This window comes from Colius striatus, chromosome 12 (assembly GCF_028858725.1).
Source record: "Colius striatus isolate bColStr4 chromosome 12, bColStr4.1.hap1, whole genome shotgun sequence".
NCBI classification, from domain to species: Eukaryota; Metazoa; Chordata; class Aves; order Coliiformes; family Coliidae; genus Colius; species Colius striatus.
The window spans coordinates 19,866,520-19,886,155 of NC_084770.1; the positions used below are offsets into that span (position 1 = coordinate 19,866,520).

Genomic DNA, 19,636 nt, shown 5'->3' on the forward strand with positions numbered 1-19,636 from the left:
GAGTTTAGTCCTTGAGTTTATTCTTGTGAGAACAATAAAATAGATCTCTACTAAAGCAGTACAACTTACCTTTGCCATGCAGTGTAATCTGTTTCTCTATAGATACTGGTCTTTGTGGCCTGAAGTGTGATGGGAACACTTTGAAGTCTTTTAAACAGGAACCTGTTAAAGGGCAAGGCCACTGCCAGGAGGACAAGAGGGAGCTGTATCAACAGTTGTTGCTTTCTTAGTGTTTACAGCTCTCTTCTAGGTGATCAAACAAGACCTTAAAGTTCATAACAAGCTGAGGAGAGAACTGAACTTTGGACTTCGACTTTCTGAACAACCATTTTACCAGCAGGCTTTTTTGTGAAATGCTTAAGGATCATAGGCAACTCCTAAGTTTATCCATAAAATCATAGTTTTGGACCTGAATACCTTTGATCTACCCAAAATCTTAAGAAGGATCCTCAGATATAGCTTGGAGTGTCGTCTCCCTTCACTTCACACTGTTCCATCTACTGTTTTTCTGTTTTAGCACGGTTGTGGGGATTTTCATCTCTACAGGTAATGAGAACCTTCATTTTGGTACTTACCAGTTCTTCATGCCTGAATAAGCAGGCAAAAACTTTGGTTTTGCTTGAAAAGCCAGTCATCTTAGATTGTTATCTTTTCATTGCCTTGCTTTGCTCAAAGGCAGCATGTGAAGCAGGCAAAATCTTCTGTAGACGTGGGAAAATTGCACTCTCATCTCCCAGGGCAGAATGTATGGATCACTGAAAAAGGATGCAGGAAGGGGTCTCAAAATCATTTAACCTGTGCACCTCATCTAAAAAGGGCTGCACGTGACTCTTCTGATGGGGAGTTCTGCGGTCTTTTGTGTGTGTATGTATGTGTGTGTGTTTGCAGCTTCAGCTACTTAACTGAAAAGCATTTGTCCTTCTTTTAGACCAGGGCAAAAGTTTGGAGAATCTGGGATCTTAAACTCACCCCATTCAGGCAGCTCACATAGATTTTTTTGTATTTGAAAGCTAAACTTCTCATGAAGAAAAAAAAAAGATTGTCAAACTTTGGCATTTTTTTCTCTTTCACAGAGTTCTCATGGGCATAGAGAAAGTAGGGCTGCTTTTGTAACCCACAAAGGGAATACTGGAGGCAAAATTTAGAGCTGACACAATTTCTTGGCTGCTAAGAAAACCTCAAATCATTGTTATCTGTAAGGTCTTTCAGAGAGAGGCTCATCTTCCCTGTAAGCTGATTCTTTTGAAATCTCATTCTCTGAGCAGTATATGTTTGAAACATGAAGATAATCTTATTTAGTATTTGTTAAAATGATAAAACCAAAGCTTGACACTCTTTGCATCCTACTGAGATGTGTCAAACTAAGTCTTAAACTATTGACCATATAGGAACAGACTTCATTTGCTGGAGCAGAAGTGCATTGACAGCTGTAGATGAGCCTGATCGTATCTTTGACTGCTTCAGGATTGAATGTATCTACAAATGTCAACTTATCCTCTGGGTATTAAGTAACCCCTTGTGTACAATTTTAATCTGTTTTAATCCCTAATCCTAATAACATCCTACATTTAGTGCCTTTTACTACTTAAATTTCCTGTTCTTTCTCTTAATGTGTCTGAATGGCTTCAGGCAATCTCTATGTAGTCTGAGACCATACTGTAATCATGGGAGCCACCCCAGGAGAGACTCTGAACTAGAGAGTTCTGAGTTTGCCCTACCATGGAGAAGGTGTGGATTTCCTCAAAGCTATCTGATCCAGTACTAGAAAGCATGAATTGAAAAGCAAATGTAGAATTCCTCTGTGGCTGTTGTGTCATTTGTCCTGAACTGAGCCCCCTCCTTGGAGCTGACCTGCTGGAAGTTGATCAGATCCGTAGCAACTCTATGGATAGAGACTTGCACAATACTAGATCGTAGTTCTGTGGTGAATTTTTATCATGTTGGCCTGCATTTTAACTACTTCACTAAGAGCAACCACATACAGATGTGGATGTACTTCACTATCTCACCACTCTTTTATAGCACTCTACTTAAACTTGTCCCTCAAGTTGGCAGAGCTGGGAAGAACTAACAGTGCTTTTGATGGCTGATTTTTCACATGCATCATACAAGTTGAATTACATCTACGCAGCTCGTATATGGTTTGATTGTTCATATAATAACAGCAACCTGAATTCCTGTCATTCCTGTTAGTTTCAAATTACACATAACCCTACAGTGCTTATTTTGATTGTGTTTTGTTGCTATCTGAGATCTGAAAGATGTGTGGTAGCACTCTTAGTAGAGGTTAGTTCTCTGTGTACTATTGGCACATGGGTGTGCTTCAACACAGAGTACAGCACTGCAGGAAATGGCAAATACAGCATCCCTAATTCTGCTACCCAGCTTCCTGAAACAGTGTGTTTGGGTTTGGAACCTCATCTAAGACCCTGTCTTTTGTACTTCCATTAATATTTTCCACTGGGTTTTTAAAGACCTTAAAATACATTAAATGTTTGAAATCCTATGTGCAAAATTTGAGTATGGAATGTCTGTATGCAGTAAAGATATATTCATATGGCACCGGTAGGTACGTGTATATATGTATAAAATATGTATTTAGATAGGTAAATGTCTGTTTTGCAGCTCATCCTTAAGATTTGGGGTTATCTGGAATTACCAAGATTTTTTCATAATCTGAGTACAGAAAAGGTACTAGAGTTTTGTTCAGAGTTTTGTTCAGTTTACTCGGGGAGCTGGTTTGTTGCTTCTAAGTCCACAGTGAACAGGAGTCCCAGCAGATGAATTCTATCACTGGAAAGATAAATGTCTGTATTTGTGGGTTTTTTTCATTCCTGTAATCTGTGCCTGAATGCCCTTAAATCACTTTCCTTGTGGATATAATACTTCCAGGATAAATTTCTACCAGTGCTGTAATGTAACATCTGCACCTAAATTGGAATCTGGACTGAAGTTCACAGAGCATGGAGTCTGAAGGAATACTAAGCAGCATGAGGTAATAGGGTGGGTTTGTTCCCTGGGTTCTGCTATTCCCTCTCCCCAGTTTAATATTGGGCCTGATAGCTAATAGACTTGATATAAGATAGAGTCAGTATCTTGAAAGTGAAGTACTGATCATGATTTAAGCTTTTTAAAGCTTGTGAGTGATTGATCTGTCTGGGTTTATGAGCACTTCAGAGCTGAGAGAGGAGGGAGGAGGTGAGATGAGTGAATGCTTTGGCAAGTTTGCATTCTGGCTTCTTTGACAATCATCTTCTGTCACATGTTCCTAGCAGGCAAAGGTTTGACAGAAGCTTCTGCATCACCTAAATCATCAGCTTTGTTGAAGGGAGACCAGTAGAAGACAGCAGAGGGTGAAACAGCAGAGAGTGAAACAGCCACGGTCATGATCTGAAAAGTGTATCTGCAAACAGAGCTAGAAGACCTGTAGTAATTTAAGCAATGTCTGACTGTGCTAAGCACACAGTGTGGGAAGGGTCTTAGGGTGCCTGTGAGAAAACTTAGTATCTGAGATTCAGGCACTGCTGGAGTGGCTCAGTTAAGATTGTTGCTTGACTCTTAAAGCCAAAGCCTAAACGACAAAGCGGAATCACTTCCTTACTTCCTACTTGAGCAAAATTGATTGAATTCCTAAGCCATAAATATGATGTTCCAAACATGTTCTCTCATTTGGCTGGTTGTTTGCTGGGCAGGATACAGGCTTGTCAGCCTCTGTGTCTGGGTGGGGAACCTCATGAGTAAGGTTTCCACCCACTCTGAGATTTGAGTACACATTCTAGCATCTCTCCTGTACTGCAGTCGTGAGGATATCGCCAGCCGTTTATTGCTACTATAGTTCACTCATTTTGGAATAGGATCAGAAAAAGTCATTAAAATTGCCCTGCTGAAAGTCCAAGTGCCTTTTGGAGGTTGAATGGTAATGAAAGCTAAATAATTCAGGTTACTAAAAAAGAAAAGAACCGTACAGAGCAACTAATTAAGGCAGAATCTTTTGTTAGATGACTTTTCTCACGGTTTTTAGGATTTAGGGGCATGAATTTCTGGTCATGTTGGAGCCTGAGGTAAGCACTTGAGGAATTCAGCCTGTTTGGACGCTGTTCCTTGTTTAAAGAAGGTTTTTCTGAGCTGGATACAAGTCTGATCTTAGGCTGGTGATCTAGCATAAACCAAACTTACAGAGATTTTTCTACTGTGTATCATTAATTGAGAAATGGAAGAAACTGCAATTACTCCACCTCTTCATCTATGTTTTTCTTCCCTAAGGTATCTGAAATTAGCCGTGTATCTTATTTTCCTGAGGTAACTCAGATCCCCAAATTTGGCAGTCATTTCCAGGGTTTAATTACAGAGATGTTGAGAGAAGCATGGCCTGCTTGTGCTCCTGGAGGACGTCGAAAGCAGTATATTCCTGTCCCTGCCACCACCTCAAACAATGGCATTTTCAGTGTTTCAGTTGATCTGTTATACTCAGATGCATATTTTGAGGTTGGACAGTGATCTTCTGTTACATCCCCCCCTCAATAAAAAAATAAAAAAACTCTGAAAGACCAACTTACACTCCTGATTTCTGTGGGCAGGTTTTCAAAGCTTAGAAGTGCAGATCCCTCCAAGTCCTTTATGTTAGAGCTCTCAAGAAGGAATTTAAGGAAGCAGTTTGGCAGTTGTGTAAGGTGATAACCTTAACTATTACATCAGGTTTTGCCACATTCTGTCACAATTAAAATGCAAATGCATGTGTCAGTTAGGAGAGACTGTTAAAACAGCATACAGATGTGTACATACAAATTACCTTGTTTTTCTTGAATGATGATTCTGCATGAGTTTCTGTAGCTATATTTTTGTCTAGATGTTAACAACACCACTAGACTTCGCATAGAATTGAAAAAACGTCTGCAACAGTTTTTGAGAGAAAGAACAGGCTCTTGTCTCTCGGAGCTGAGAGTTGAGCAGACCCAGACATTCAGAGACGAAGTGTGAGGAAACTGTTGTCTCTGCAGCTTTTTCAAGTGTTTGTGCATTTTCTTCAAAATGATCTGGCATGTCATGATGAAAATGACAGAATAATGGAGAGGAGAAAATCATGACAAGAAAAAGGAATGGAACTCTTTTTGGAAGTAATCTGCTAACCTAAGAATATGTCTAAAGTCAGGTTGCGTTTTAACTGTTTGCATTTATCATCACATCAAAACTATCTCTTTAGCATAGATCTGTGTATGGGAAACAGGATATGCAAGGGGAGATGCTAATCTGAGCCAGCTTGTCATAACCATGGGTGGCACTCTGTCTTTTGTGGAGTGCACAGGAAATCTTTTCTGGGATGGCAAACGTGATGTCTTTCCTAATAAAAGTGGTGTCTGAAGCCAAACAGTTAGGGATTTAATCTTCAATCACATGTAATGCTCCTTCCCAAACTTTTATTTTTAGCTGCAGCTTTTACAGTTTACTGCTTCAGCATGACAAAGACCTCCCTATATCCCAGCATATCTTGTAATTTGTTTTTAAATCAATTGTTTCCTAGAAGTGTTATTGACTTCTGAGAAAGAGAGTACATGAAGCAGGGTGTAGCAAAAGGATTCTATTTAAAGTGTAGTTGTTTACTCCAGTTCAGAAATTAGTTTTCATGTCAGCCTTATAATTTCATAGAGGCAACAACCATTCCTTAGGAATATAAGCATGTGTTTCTGGGGTAAACTACTTTAGTGTGCCAAATTCCCCAGCACTTCCCCATTTCCAGAGTTGCAGTCAAAACAAAAATCTGCAACACCCCTCCACATTGTGCTTTGGATTTCCTCTTTTCTTTTTGAGGATGCAAAGCTGACAGTTTGATAAGCATTGTGAATTTTCTTACATGCTTATCTGAACTCTCCACACATTCCAGAGCTTTCTGAAGTTCTCTCATGATTAGTCAAGGTATCAGAACTAATCTATTACCAAGCTCTGCAGTGTTGGTGTGGGAAAAGCCCCTTGACAGAAGGCAAGTTTCATAGAGAGCATCAAAGATTATTCTTGTCCTGGGCAAGAAACCAGGGACTGAGTTGGAGTTTGTAAAGCCAAAAGCAGGAGCCTCACAGCTTTAGTTAAGGAGTCAGTTGTGACGAGTCCCAGCACTCAGTGCCTTGTGATGTAATTCTGGTGTTTCAAGATTGAAAATGCTATATAAAGATGTACTTACTCAGTTCTGTTATCTTTGGGTAGATCTTACCCAGTTTACAGTTAAACTTGGACCTAAGTGGAGGCAGTGGGTCTGTCTCCATCCACAGCTGTGTGCAGCTGTGGTAGGAGCAGTAGTACACCTCATTCATGTAGAACTGCCCTGTGCTGGGGGCACAGGGCAGTGGGAGGTCTCTCTGCCTGCACACAAGCTACTCAGACCCAAACCTCCATAATCTGCCCAAGTCCCGTTCCCCAGTTCTAGTTTCTTATTGGAGTACTATGTTAGAGGAACAGGTTTCTTTTAAGTGCTACTTTATTTCAAAAGCAATAGATGTTCCACTTTCTCCTTGTGCAACTGAAATCAGCAGTAGGTCTATGACAGACACTACAAAACCCTTAAGTATGAGCATCCAAATATTAAATACAAACCTCTTCCCTAAAATTATTAATACTCTGAGCAACATAAGTGACTAGAGATTTAATTCAAAGCAGCAGTTGTTTGTAAGTACAGCTGTGAATACTTTAGATTGCTCAGAGGAATTCTGCTCTTTGCAGTGACCGGCTGCAATTTGACAGAGCTATCACTCGTTCGTTCTCCATGTGAGTGGATGGAAAAGTGTAGGAGTCTGTTCTAAAGTAAATGTAATCTGTATACTGAATGCAGTGCTAGTTGTAGTTTTCAGTGAGCAACAGGAGAGTGGTCCATCTCTGCCTTGTGTAAAACTCTTCCATAATTAAGCCAGAAAAATGCTTGTGTTTTTCACATGATCATTTTGCATTATTTTGGCTTTTATTGCTGTCCTTTTCTTATAAATTCAAACCAGAAAACTTCAAGGGCACAAAACATAATATAGCTTAAATATTTTGTTTTGGTAATGTCATTTTACTGCACTGTACTTAAATCACAGTTTCCCTAGTCTTTGTGTGAATGCTTCCATTGTTTTTTCAATGTTTGCAGTGTCACTGAAATAGCTGTTTACTGTTAAACTCTCCAGTGAGAGCCTTTGAAATAGATGGAGTGTATGCTGTGACCAATATGAGTTGTACTATAGTTGTACTATAGGTATCTCCTGGTATTTATCCAGGAGATACCCACGGTTTGATAATCAGTTTTTGATAAGACTATCAGTAGTGAAATAGTGTAACTTCATGTTTGAAGCCAGATTCACTGACTTAATCAAAACCAGAGCTGGAAGCCCAGGGAGCAGGTCTTGCTATATATATAACGTGTTCTTCCAGCATGAGATGTTAACATCAGATTAGTCAAGAAATATATTCTGAGATTAACATTGTAGCTATTCTCTTTGGAGGATAAAATCTGTCCTGCATCCCATGTTGAAGAGATTCTTCCTTGGCTCATGGAAATGCCTTACTGTCAGTAGAAAAGCTATTTGCACGGGTTCACATTTTAAATGGTTCTGTTTGCAGTGACAAGAGTTGGAAATTATCTGTATTTTTATAAGGATTCTGTTCTACAGACCTTCATAGCACTGCTAGAAAAGTGCCAGTGTGTCTTACCACGCACTGCTGGTTCAGTTCAACACCACAGGCTGAGAAAATATAACATTGAATCTTGCCAAGGCTACTGAAATCTACTGGTTTGAAATGAAAGGTATTACTGTAAGCTCAGAGAGATATTACAGAATTGCATAAGAAACAGTAACATTGAAATGAATAATATTTCTTGCATGATATATATCTAAATCCCAGTGTAATCTTAATTTTCCAGTACGTAAGGTAATGGGAACTGGAGCATTTCAGGCTCTGGAGTCGTGTTTCTGACAGACCAAAATACCAAAGTAACGTGGTTCCAATATCGCTGATAGTGGAAATACTTTCTTTTAAATACACAATAATGGCTTATTTTGCTTAATAACAGTTTTAGTGCTTGGAGGTGCAAAGCAAAGCAAAGATAAATAACCCTGGCTGTGAAATAAACTTACTTTCATCACATCATGGGATTCCTGTGTTGCAATTAACGTTCAGCAGCGGTCAAAGTGGTGTGATCTTCTATAGAACCTATCACATTCCCCACCTCCTTCTCCTCCACTTTCGTTTCTGTATAAGAAAAAAATCTTCAGTCAAAGACTTGGTTCAAGAACTGTGAAACATTTCCTTGTAAAGGCAAAAGGTGTTTTAACTAGGTGTGGTGTTCTCAGTTGTGTTTCTGTGGGAGTTTGTTCTTTGTTCATATAGGTTACATTATATAGGTAACAATGAAACTGACACCTGCAGTTATTCCAGTTTTAGAATAGTGCATATTAGCTATTAGATGACAATGTTTTCCCCCTTTTTTTTGTACCATTCTATTAAATATAACATAGTTTGGTTATTTGTGCAAAGATCTGTTAAAAATAAGAACTTGCCCTGGGAAAAAAAGTTGTTTTTAAGTGCCCTGTTGTGCATCATACTAGCAGAAATTTGTCAGACTCCTATAGCTTCCATTCCCCAGCTGGGAAGCATGTACATGGTTTTTAATGTATCTATTACTTTGAGAGTCTTGCTGAGACATCTTATATCCAGGCTGGTAGTGAAGAAGTAGAAATCTCCTGCTATAGGAACAAGAGCCCTGTAGATCCTGACTGGTGGCAATAATTTACGTTTGTGGGAGATAAACCCCTGTATGTACTTACAAAATCTGACCTGCAACCTACTACTCAAAAGAGCAAGTGAGAAAATGTGGAGACTATGCTGTCTTCTTAGTAATTATTCTTAATAAAAATCTTCATTAGGTTGTACATTATGGTCTTTTATCAGAGAAAAACCTTGCTGAACCAATGAGTAAATGAACTAGAATAGGAGAAATGTAGGAGAAAGGGTGTTTTTTAGCCCTTTGACCACCTAAAGGGCCATTTTAGGATACTGCCAGCTGCCTTCCAGTATTTCAAAGGTTAACACACAGGAGGAAGGAGTGAGGATGAACTGCCTGGGAGGAGTACAGAGACATTGCTGAGTGCAGGTTGAAGACAGGAAAGCCAAAACTCAGCAGAGATGCAATTAACTGTAACAGGTACAGAGCATTGTGGTACCTAAACTCATAACTCTTGCATTCTCCATCTCCTTTTTTCCTGCCCTCATTATGGTTTTGTGTGCTGGGTTTTCCACTGCACTAGGAGGAGCTGAGGGAGGTCCATTTGCAGACAAAGAAGTGAAATGGAAAATATTACCTCTGAATCCATTTGTGGTTTAGTCTGTTTGTCAAAAAGCCCATTTCCACCCCTGTCTGCATGGGAGGGGAAACACGCGGATTTTCATTCCACTCCTGAGTTGCTCTGCCACAACCACTGTTCCTTTTGCAGTGCAATTAGGCATTCCCCATCTTCAGTGCCTAGATAAAACCAGTACTGCGGTGTTGCCATTTTATTGGAGTGGTTTTAATTTCTCTGAAAGCTTACTTGCTGTTGACTTCATGAATATTCATTACATGCTTGCTTTGTCACAGAGGATGTTGATACATTGGTTCATCTTGCCTGATGCCCTTGACTTTAGAAGATAAATAGTAGAGATAGATGGCAGGGATTGATTAGCAATCCAGCTTCTAAGCCAAAACATAAATACTTGTAGATAAGCCAGTAGCTAAGAGCCTGCAGAATGCACCTTGGTGGAATTAAGAATGTATTTTAAGGTGCAAGATGAGTTTTCTGTGGCTGCCAAGACACAAAGCTTTGTTTAATGCTTCCTGTTGAAGGCTCATGTTCACAAACAGTTTACTTCTTGGAAAATGAGTTTCCTAGTTTTGAAGGAAACATCACACATCCCATTAATATAAATTAATAACTCTTTTAAAGAGTGCAAGTTAGAATTTGGACAGCAAAAGGTACTTTCTTCTGAAGGTACTGAAAGATACTTATGTTAAACTGAGCTTGAACAAATACAGTTGTACCTTTGCAGGAATCTTAATTAATATCTTTCTTTTGCTCCAGACTTCGAATATTGCAGGTAATGATCCTTCAGTGTACTGAGTGGTGAGGAGAGGGTGAATAGGGACTGGTGTGGCCCATCAGCTCAGAACACAAGGTGAATGAAATGGCAGCTAAATGGTGAGACTTTGTGCCAGAGGATATTAGGAGGCCTAAATACACATAGGTATAAGAGCCAATAAGAGAAAATCATAAATGTAAAATCCATTTTGGAGTGGTTTACACAGAGGACCTGTGGGTTCAGATGGTCTTTGGAAGCCATGAGTTGCTGGGACACGATGCCAAGGAAATCCTGTAAGCTCGTGGTGTGTATTCTGTGTTAAGCATCTACTCGGGGCTTGAGAGATGGCACGGTTGGTCTCTTGGATCACTGATGCGTCCAAGAGTGTGTTTGCCATACCATAAAAATACTGTAGAAGTAAGGTGGTCTCTGCCTTTTGTGATTCAACTGTTCTGTGATTCTGTGAAAGCTGGAGCAGTGTGTGCTGTGCCACATGGTGTTCCAGCTCACTGCCAGGTGTCAGTGCTGCTCTCAAAAACTGTACAAGATGGCACTGCCAGCAGAACACTGTTCTACACCCTGTCCCCAAGTGCTAGGTCCTGCTGTCCTCACCCATAGCACTGAGAGCAAAGGGAAAGACTGTACAAGAACAGGCAGCAGAACCACCTCTTCTGGTAGCAGCATCACCTCAGAGGGCTTGTAGAGGTTGCCAAAGATGTTGAAGCTTCTTTCCAGAAAAAGCCCACGTGTTGTTTGTGGTGAGTGACCCTGCAGGAGAGGACAGATGCACACCACATGCCACACACCTGACAGCCTTTACCTGGGGTGCTGCTGGCTGTACGGTGAGCGCTGCTGCTAAAGCCTCTACCTGTTGCTTTCTGGCTGAAGCGCTGTATGCAGACCACTTCTTCATTCATCTCTAGCCTGTCATGTGGGTATTTCAACTCAAAATGCAGAAATGGATTTAAACATCAGCGAAGATCAAATTTTACTCTCCCACTGAAATGATTTCCTGATGAGCAGTCGCTGAAGAGAAGCCTTAGAGAAGCATTTGATTTACCTTTATGCTGTAGCTATCCTGGCCCTCCCAGTGATTTCTTCTGTTCTTCCTGCCTTATCTCCTCAGATTGTGTACAGAATGCTTCAGCATATGTGTATTTGCTGTCAGCACATGCTCACCAAGAAATGCAGGACAGGGTACCAGAGCATTTTGTGATGCAATCTGTGGGTCTTCAACAGCACTGTGGTATAAAAGGCTACTGTTATCCAGGCTGTAGGAAAGAGAAGGTTGTGGAAAACTGAGTTGACGAGGGTTTTGGAAGAAGTGAGGAATGGATCTCAGGTTCTTCATGTTTTGGGCTAAGCAGCCAGTCCAGTGTACTGCTGCACCTTTCCAAACCATCCTGTGCTTGTGTATCTCTCTTCCCTCCTTGTAACGATTTGTTTGCTGCAAGGATTTACTTTGGCAGTAAGGTTGTCTCTCTTACTTCCCTGACTCTTTCCAAACAAGGCAAGAGAGAATGAAAGCATGGGAAAATGTGTACCTGCATACCCAAGAAGAAAAGAGTAATTGGTAGCTTTCACATAGAGCCACAGTAGCTGACTGTGTCCATAAGCAAATCACTTGCATGGTTATCACTTTCCATGTTTATGCAATGGAAATAGCCCAGAATTCAGGATCAATAAAGCATGCAAAAAAGGAAAAGAAGTTACTGTCCCAAGTGATACAAACAATCCTTTATCCCATGACCTCATTCCACTTGTGTTTTCCTGGTACATTCTGTGCCAGTGCTCTCTGGGTGGGCTGGGGGATGGGGTGGTGGGGTTTCTATCTATGTTGATATGAATTTGTGTGCTTTTGAATGACTTGTGTCCAAAATTTCTCATTTCAGTTGTGTATGAGCACAGGTCAAGATTAGAAAAGTCATTACAAAAGGAAAGGCTTGAACATAAGAAAGCAAAAGAAGGTAAAAGTGTGCTTTTTTCACTTTGACATTAAGAGAAATATTTTAGAAAGTAACTTGAGACGTGCTTTGTCCCATTTTAAACACATTACCCATGGATAACACATTAGCAGACTGTGCCAAATCTGTGATGCTCTTTTTAGTATGTCATTCTATTAGACTTGGTTTTTAGTCTAATCATTTAAAAACTAATCACGTTTTTAGTAGTGTTTACAGCTCACTGCAGCGTGGCATTGTATCCCCAGAGAATACCTGTGTATCAACAGATAAGCACAACACGTGTGAGGGGTATGGGCACGTGCAAATCCTGTCCTGGCATGCTGAAAGTGTCACACTTGTACCAAAAGCATGGGATCTTTCCCTGCATTCCAAGAGTGTGAAATGAGACTCTGGGTCAGTATTTGTACACGTGCTGAAGGCTAAGCACATGCTTGCATACCTTTTTATGATGAAAATGAAGTTCTTAGGGGTGTGTGAGGGGGAAATGCTGGCACACATTGTGTTTCTTACACGTGTGCCCTCTATGAAACTTCAACAGAATGCAATCCTCTGAGTTTCCTCAATCTGTTGTCGTCCTAAATTCACTACAATTTTCAGAGTGAATCCTGTATTCTCCCGAAAACCAAGCACTCAGCCACTGAATTAAAACAAGTGTTTTAGCAAAGCTTAAGAAGGCAACAGGTTATTCTGACGGTGCAGTTCTCGGCAGCTTTCTGGTGCCATCTAGTGTAGGGCTCTCCCATTGCCATACAAAGCTGAGTCGGCATTTTCGAATCGTGAAAAGCGCATCAAGGGAAAAAAAAGACAACGATTTTGGTTGAAATAAACTTAGTCTAGACTTCTTAAAGCACTTCTTTTTTTAAACCTGCTACAGGAATACAAGATTTCTACGTGTTCTTTTGCTTTTGAGTGATGCTACTGGGCCTCTGCTGTGAGAGTTCATGGAACAGAGTTAATTACCCATCCATAGCCTTGAGCCTGTACACCCCATACCTCACAGTAAAATATCAAACCTTTGAATGAAAATATTTTGCCAAAAGTAGAGCATTTTGTTAAATTCTGTATAGAGGTTTTTTTGAAGATCTTTTGGAAAACTGCAGCTATTTAAGTATTCAGCTCTTAAGAAAGTTCATTTATGTAACTTAATAATTTAAGTAGTTTCCAATCTTCCTTGTGTTTGTTTTAATCTGTATTTTTCCCTTTTATGGTGTAGATTTTCTTGTTTATAAACTAGAAGCACAGGAAACTCTAAATAAAGGAAGGGTAAGTCACCATTTCTTCTACAAGTTTTTAATAATTGATGTTTAATAGCTATTTGAGTTGCAAGAAAAAGGAAATGCTTTGCAATTATAAACTGTTCAAAGAGATCTCACGAGAGAAAGAGCAGTCAGTCAATTTCTGCTCTGCATGTGTAAGTGCTCTGCAGTTCCTAATTATTTGAGCTGTAATAAGAGTTCTTAATATCTTTCCAGAAAATTAATTTAGAAACTATCCTCTTGTTTGTATTATGGCAGTTGAGCAGTAACATTACCATTTTTAAGGGGAAGGAGGGATAATAAGGCATTAGAAATCTTTTTGTAGCTTCGTCCACAGGAAAAGGACAGCGACAACGTTCTAAACATGTGGTGTTTGAATTGGAAAGTATAAAAACGTCAAGAAACTTTGTTTTATATATTAAGTGCCAGAAGGGAAGCTGTATCTGGCAGAGGACCCAGAAACCTGTAGAGAACTCTTTATAAAACCAGTAAATTAGGCTTTTATGGCTGCTTCATGTTGGAACTGAGGAGCAGTTTGTGAGCTGAGTAACACAAGTTAAAATACATTGTTGCTGTGTTAAATGCAAAGTATATAAGCTTGCTATGGAGAGGTGAATCTGTTTCCTGGGAGTCAGGGCCCTTGGCTTGTGACTCCTGCCTAAACCCCCTGCACATACAGGGGTTGGAGGAGTGGCAGTGGGGGTGTTTAACACCATTGTTTTTGCTTTACAGCAAGACTCAAACAGCCGATACAGTGCGCTGAGTGTACAACACCAGATGCTGAAGGTGGGTAACGGGGGGACAGGACCTCACTGGCTTCTGGGCCTTGGCTCCAGAAAGCCAAGGCAGCAATGGTGCTTTATCCTTACAGCAGTACCCTTAGAAGATGATTTACTGCAGTTTTTCCTGGTCAGGCTTTCCAGTGGGTAATTTAATCTTATCAAATGCAATTACATGCACGCAGCGCTCACTTGTCAAACTTGACATCATTTGGTGTGTAAGTAATTTCATAGACACATTCAGCAGCTCCCAGTGGGACAGTGCAACTGCAGGGGGAGGTGCCCTAGCCCTAGAACAGGAGGCCGCTCATCACAGAGATCATTTTGTGTTTGAGGGGAGCTGCAATATGCATGCTTGGAATAATAAACTTGGTGTGAATGCTTCCTATTCATCTGGCCTTATTTTAGCAAATTATCAAAGACAATATTAGCCAGACGTGCAGATACAGAACTGTTCCAGTGTCCACACTTGTTATTTGCAGAGTCAACATGAAGAACTAAAGAAACAGCATGCTGACCTTGAGGAAGATCACCGAAAACAAGGAGAAGAGTTTAGCAGAACATTCAGTGATCACAAGGAGCGATACTTACAGCTGCAGCAGGAAAAAGAGCAGGAGATCTCTAAGCTGAAGGGTATATGCAACCTGTATCTGTCTGCCCCTGTTAAAACATGTGTTTGTCATTGTGTTTTGTGTGATGAGACAAAAAGGCACTGTCTCTATTCTAACAGGTCATTTGTGGATCTTGTGCCTCCTGGTAACTCAGGTTTTCTGAGCCCCCTTTCTGCATTCACGTGTGCGCTTTGGATTTCTGTCTAGCTTACAGAAACAGGAAAAAACACAGCACTTCAAAGCCCATCAAGTGTCAGAGGAGGGTTTATCCACTCTTTAATTCTTAGTTCTAAGACTCCTATAAAACTGGAAAAATAGATTTGTCTCCTTACCTTTCATTTACAAAAAAGGGTACTCTAAGAACACTTGCCATTTCTGTCAGAGATGTAATTGTGCCTCTTTTATGAAGGGACTTCACATATATTTTTAGCCATCATCTCTGTGCCAGCCTCTCTGAAACATGTTGTACCTGTATACTTGGCTGATAAAGTATCCATTTTTTCCCTCTTGGCATCCATTTTCCCATTAAAGGGATTCTTTGCAGTTTGCAGAGCACTTTTACACAGTTGCACAGAACAAAAGGATGTGGCTCTCCCCATCAAGGGCCTTCAGCCACTCTCTGCCATGTGTCACTAACACATGAGTCAGTTTTGGAGCTGTCTGCAGTTTTGTCTGCATAGAATTTTGCAGGCAGAGGCCGTGTTTGTAAGTTCTGCCTTGGCACCTCACCAGTGAAGTCATACAGCAAGCTCTTGGGCTGAGCTGGATTGCAGCCTAACAGCTTGGAGTGTGGGAAGAGCTTGCCTGTGTCTGCTTGCAAAATCCCACAGCAACATAATGTAAGAAGTGAGAAGAGAAGCCCCTCTCCCTGGTCCCAGAACGTAAAGCCTGTTTAAGTATGTTGACCATCTGGGCATCCTTTCCAAAAGAATAGCTGAGTCCTGTGACACAAAATTCTCACTCACCAGATGCAATGTGGGGGAAGAGAGGAGGGTAGCTTTCTCTCTGCCTTTTTAAAGATTCAGATTACCATAATTAATGTGGCTGTCTGCAGTGCCCAGCCTGAACAGTGGTGCCTAGTTCCAGTTGCAGACTTGGTGCACAGTGATTCCTGATGCCAGTTGCAGACTGGCTGCACAGTGATTCCTAATTCCAGTTGCAGACTGGCTGCACAGTGATTCTTGATAAATATAACTGGGTTTTAATTTTGTATGTCATTTCTTTGAAACAGAATCCCTGTATAACTTACGAGAGGAGAACAGACAGTTGAGAAAAGCTCACCAAGACATTCACACCCAGCTACAAGATGTCAAGGTAGGCTTTGCTTTAAGGAGAGCTTTCAAGACCATTAGGAAAAAAAAGAAACATTTTTCTTTAACAAGCCAGAAGTGGGCTGTGCTGAAAGCTTGGTATGTGGCAAGAAGGAGGGGAATATGTCTGATGTGGATTTCTAATCTCTTGCCACCTGCACTTGAGGTACATGCTTGTTACAAAAAAGGAAAAGGAAATTTGATTCTGCAAGTTGAGATGTGGTTTTGCAAACTAAGTTTGCTGAAATGAATGGTTTCCAGCTCAACTTTTTAAACTTTCATCAACATTGACACCCACATTTAAGTTTATTTTAGTTATACAAGTCCTAGCCTCCAGATTTTCTTGTTTGCTTGTTTTCTCTGACTGTTTAAGGTGCATTCCATGTTAAACAAATAAATGCTGTCACTCCAATTCTGGATTTTCCTAGTTCAGACTTCCCCAGGCCTACCTGATTTACCTTCAGAATGAACTCTGTGAAACATGTAACGTTCTCTTTTTCGTGTAGCAACAGCATAAGAACTTACTGTCCCAACACAACCAGCTTGTAGTGACATTGGAAGACCACAAGAGTGCACTAGCAGCTGCTCAGGTCAGAAAGGAAAACGGCTTCTACCTGCTCTGAACTGCTCAAAACCTCTTTCTCCTAGTTCAGCTGACGGGGCTGTTGTGCATGTAGAGCCTTTTCGCATGGGGAATCCGCAGTTAGCGCCGCGCTGCACACTGCAGGGAAGTGCATGAGTTAAAGGGTTGCTCTTAAGAAGCAGCTATAACAAATCATAAGGCTGCTGGAAAAGAAAAAGCTGTATTAGAGGCCCAAGAATGCATGTATAACTGATAAGTAGAGTGTCTCTGCTTCCATGAGAGCTGTCAATACCTTTCTTTCGCTGTCTTCTCTGACAGTTTAACTCCCACACTCTGACGTGCACACGTATCACAAAGATCTGGATGCTGGTGTACTACAGAGTCTCTTTTTCTGTATGACAGAAGGTTTATAAGGTTCTGCAGAAGGTGCAACAGACTTAGAGTATATATATTGAGGAATGTAAACTCCAGGTGGAACTCTAATTAGTTAAAAAGCAGCAGCAGCAGCAGTATTACCATTCTTAAATGTCATTTTCAAGTCAACTACCCATGAAGCTTAAACCTTGCTTGCCTATTGCAGACTCACTCAGCTGTGCCAGTACAAGCTGTGTAGGAATCTGAAAGTAGGAGTAATGTTGGAGCAGAGGAAGACTATTGGTGAAAGATCAGAGGGAAATGCAATGAGGCAATGTGAAGTTATTTTTATCCCTGACTAGTTTTTCTCCATTGAAGTATTTTCATGGTCTACAAAATCATTAGCAGCATTAAAAGCACTGAATCTTTTTTTACCTCCCCTTCAGTTCTGCTTTTTGTGCATGTCAGTATGCATAGGGAATCAACAAATAGAGACAAATCAGGAAAGTCCCTCATAGAATAAATATATGAAGGATCTGTTTCCAGTACTAGAATATGCTGGCAGCTAATTTTAAGCTTTCCTCCTCCTGGCAACAATAGCAACTTGGTTTGTAGTTGCTAACATCTGAAATTCCACAAGGGCAAATGCCCCATATACGTCTCAGGGCTTTGATTCAGCTCTTTAATTAGAAAACCTGTGTCCTGTAAAACCTTTCTATCAGCAATCAGGATATGGCACTTACGGAGAGCTGTTCCTTCAAGAGAAGGGTCTTGCATGTGCTTTCAGAACAGAAGGTATTCAGCACAGTTGCAGAGTTTCTCCTGCCAACCAGCTACAAAAAGTTCACAAGGGATTATTTCTTAGAAACACAGAAATGACCCCTGTATCTCTAAGTGTATTCTGGACATTCAATATCAGTAGTCAATACTGCACTGATGCACTTGTGACCTGAATCTTCAAGGCACTGTAATCTTTGTACTTTTCATGGCTCAAACAGCCAGACAGATTCATTATATATTTTTATAAAGCCTGTCTTTCTGGCAGTATTAATACCTTTTAAGTTCTGTTCTTGAATCACACTGTTCAGCTCAGTGATTCATACAGCAGAATTGAAGGGGTACTTGAAATGTGGATGTGCACTGTTTAAAAACCCTAAACTATTTGTGTCTCTGCATGGTCAGGGAGTGGGGAGAAAATCACAAACCCGTGTATTAGTCTTGCATTAAATCAATCCTATTTTTTTCCCCCTAAAATTTCTCATTGGCCTCTGCAGCAGTTGATCAGGAAGCAGAAGTGTCCCTCTGGAATGACAAGAGTAATTACTGTGCATTCTGCTTTGCTTTTAGGCCTGTCTGTTTTAATGGATGCCATAGTCTTTTGAGGACGCTTCGAGGTGCGTCGAGCTTCGGAGCTGTTACACATTGCATCATGTCAATTTGTAGCACTGTGGAGATCGTTTTGTATGAGTGTTATGCATTGTACGCCAATGCATCATGCCTGTCTGCTCTGCTATTGATTGCCGTGACATACCCATTGACATACCCCATCACCACGTGCAAACTGCAGCCAGTTTTTAACCCCAAGTTTTAAAAAGATTATGAAATGCACCTCTGACTTCAAAATGGGGAGTAAACATACCCACCAGCGTGCACTGGAGCAACAGACAAGCCCTGGCAGTGTGCACCACCTTTCTCTATGCAACTCGTCCTTTCAACCTCCATCATTTTACTTTACAAGAGAATCTTTCTTGTATGTCTGCTGTCTAGTCAGCAGCCAGCCTGGATTCTCATACTGGACACGTTTTTTAAAGTATCCTGACCTTGTACACCCTTAAACAGCAAATCAGATAACAACATTTTACTGTTGCATGCCAGGAAGACCTCAGAAATGTACATTCCCTCTCTTTTTTGTTTTTTTCTTTTTTTTCCCCTCCTGCCCTTCACCAGCAGTTTGCTACAACTTTCTTTGCCTCAGTTCTGGATGTTGGCTGTTGTCTTGTGTAACACCTGTCGAAATGTTGAGGATTTGGCATTTCCATGACATGTACATACACCTTATAGCTACTGTTTCTGAAAGAACTGGATTTCTTTCTACTAGTAAAGGAGAATGTGTGGTGCTCTCGATTCCCTCTCTTTAGTCTGCCAGGAAAACTGCATCATCTCCTTTTGACTATTTTCCTGCTTGGCATGAATGAAACAAATCTTTGTCTTTGTCCCACAGAGATTTTTCTGATATATGTTATATGCATGCACACTTTGGCTGAAAAGATGGTGCTGAAGCAGTGTTACCTGGTGTGGGGGTGCAACCTGCTCCTTCTCCCTGATACCCGCTTTAAGATGAATATTGAATCTTTCTACCGCGTGTCTTGCCAGCAAGTTTACACCAAGGTGATTGCACTAGTGAGAAATTGGTTTGGACACACTGTAATGAATGTGTGGACTTTAGTCCCAGGTGGAGGAATACAAACAGCTGAAGGACACACTCAACAACATACCAAGTTTCCGACAGCCCCAGAAGTTAGAAGGACCAAACCAGGAAGCAGAGGTGCGAGCACCATCTCCCCGCAGCGACCTCCCAATGCACCATGAAGCTGTGGCTGAGGAGCATGAAGAGGTATAAAGCACTGTCCTGGCTACAGACAGGGTGGGAAACGGTTCTTACTCAGCAAGACATTTAGCTAGATACTCAGCTTCCATTAGAAGAA

The 19,636-nt window shown here is 40.8% G+C and overlaps 1 protein-coding gene across 4 annotated transcripts in view; it reads left to right on the forward strand.

Annotated features, from left to right (window-relative positions):
- GOLIM4 (golgi integral membrane protein 4) overlaps window positions 1–19,636 on the forward strand; it is a 32,314-nt gene that overhangs the window by 2,823 nt on the left and 9,855 nt on the right. For 2 of the 4 annotated variants that reach the window (XM_062005996.1, XM_062005997.1), the window contains exons 2-8: window positions 11,967–12,041; window positions 13,252–13,301; window positions 14,027–14,080; window positions 14,556–14,706; window positions 15,916–15,998; window positions 16,501–16,584; window positions 19,378–19,545. In XM_062005996.1, the coding sequence (XP_061861980.1) occupies window positions 11,967–12,041; window positions 13,252–13,301; window positions 14,027–14,080; window positions 14,556–14,706; window positions 15,916–15,998; window positions 16,501–16,584; window positions 19,378–19,545 (665 nt within the window). The remainder of the gene's footprint in view (window positions 1–11,966; window positions 12,042–13,251; window positions 13,302–14,026; window positions 14,081–14,555; window positions 14,707–15,915; window positions 15,999–16,500; window positions 16,585–19,377; window positions 19,546–19,636) is intronic. The other 2 variants (XM_062005998.1, XM_062006000.1) reach the window with 1 other exon arrangement.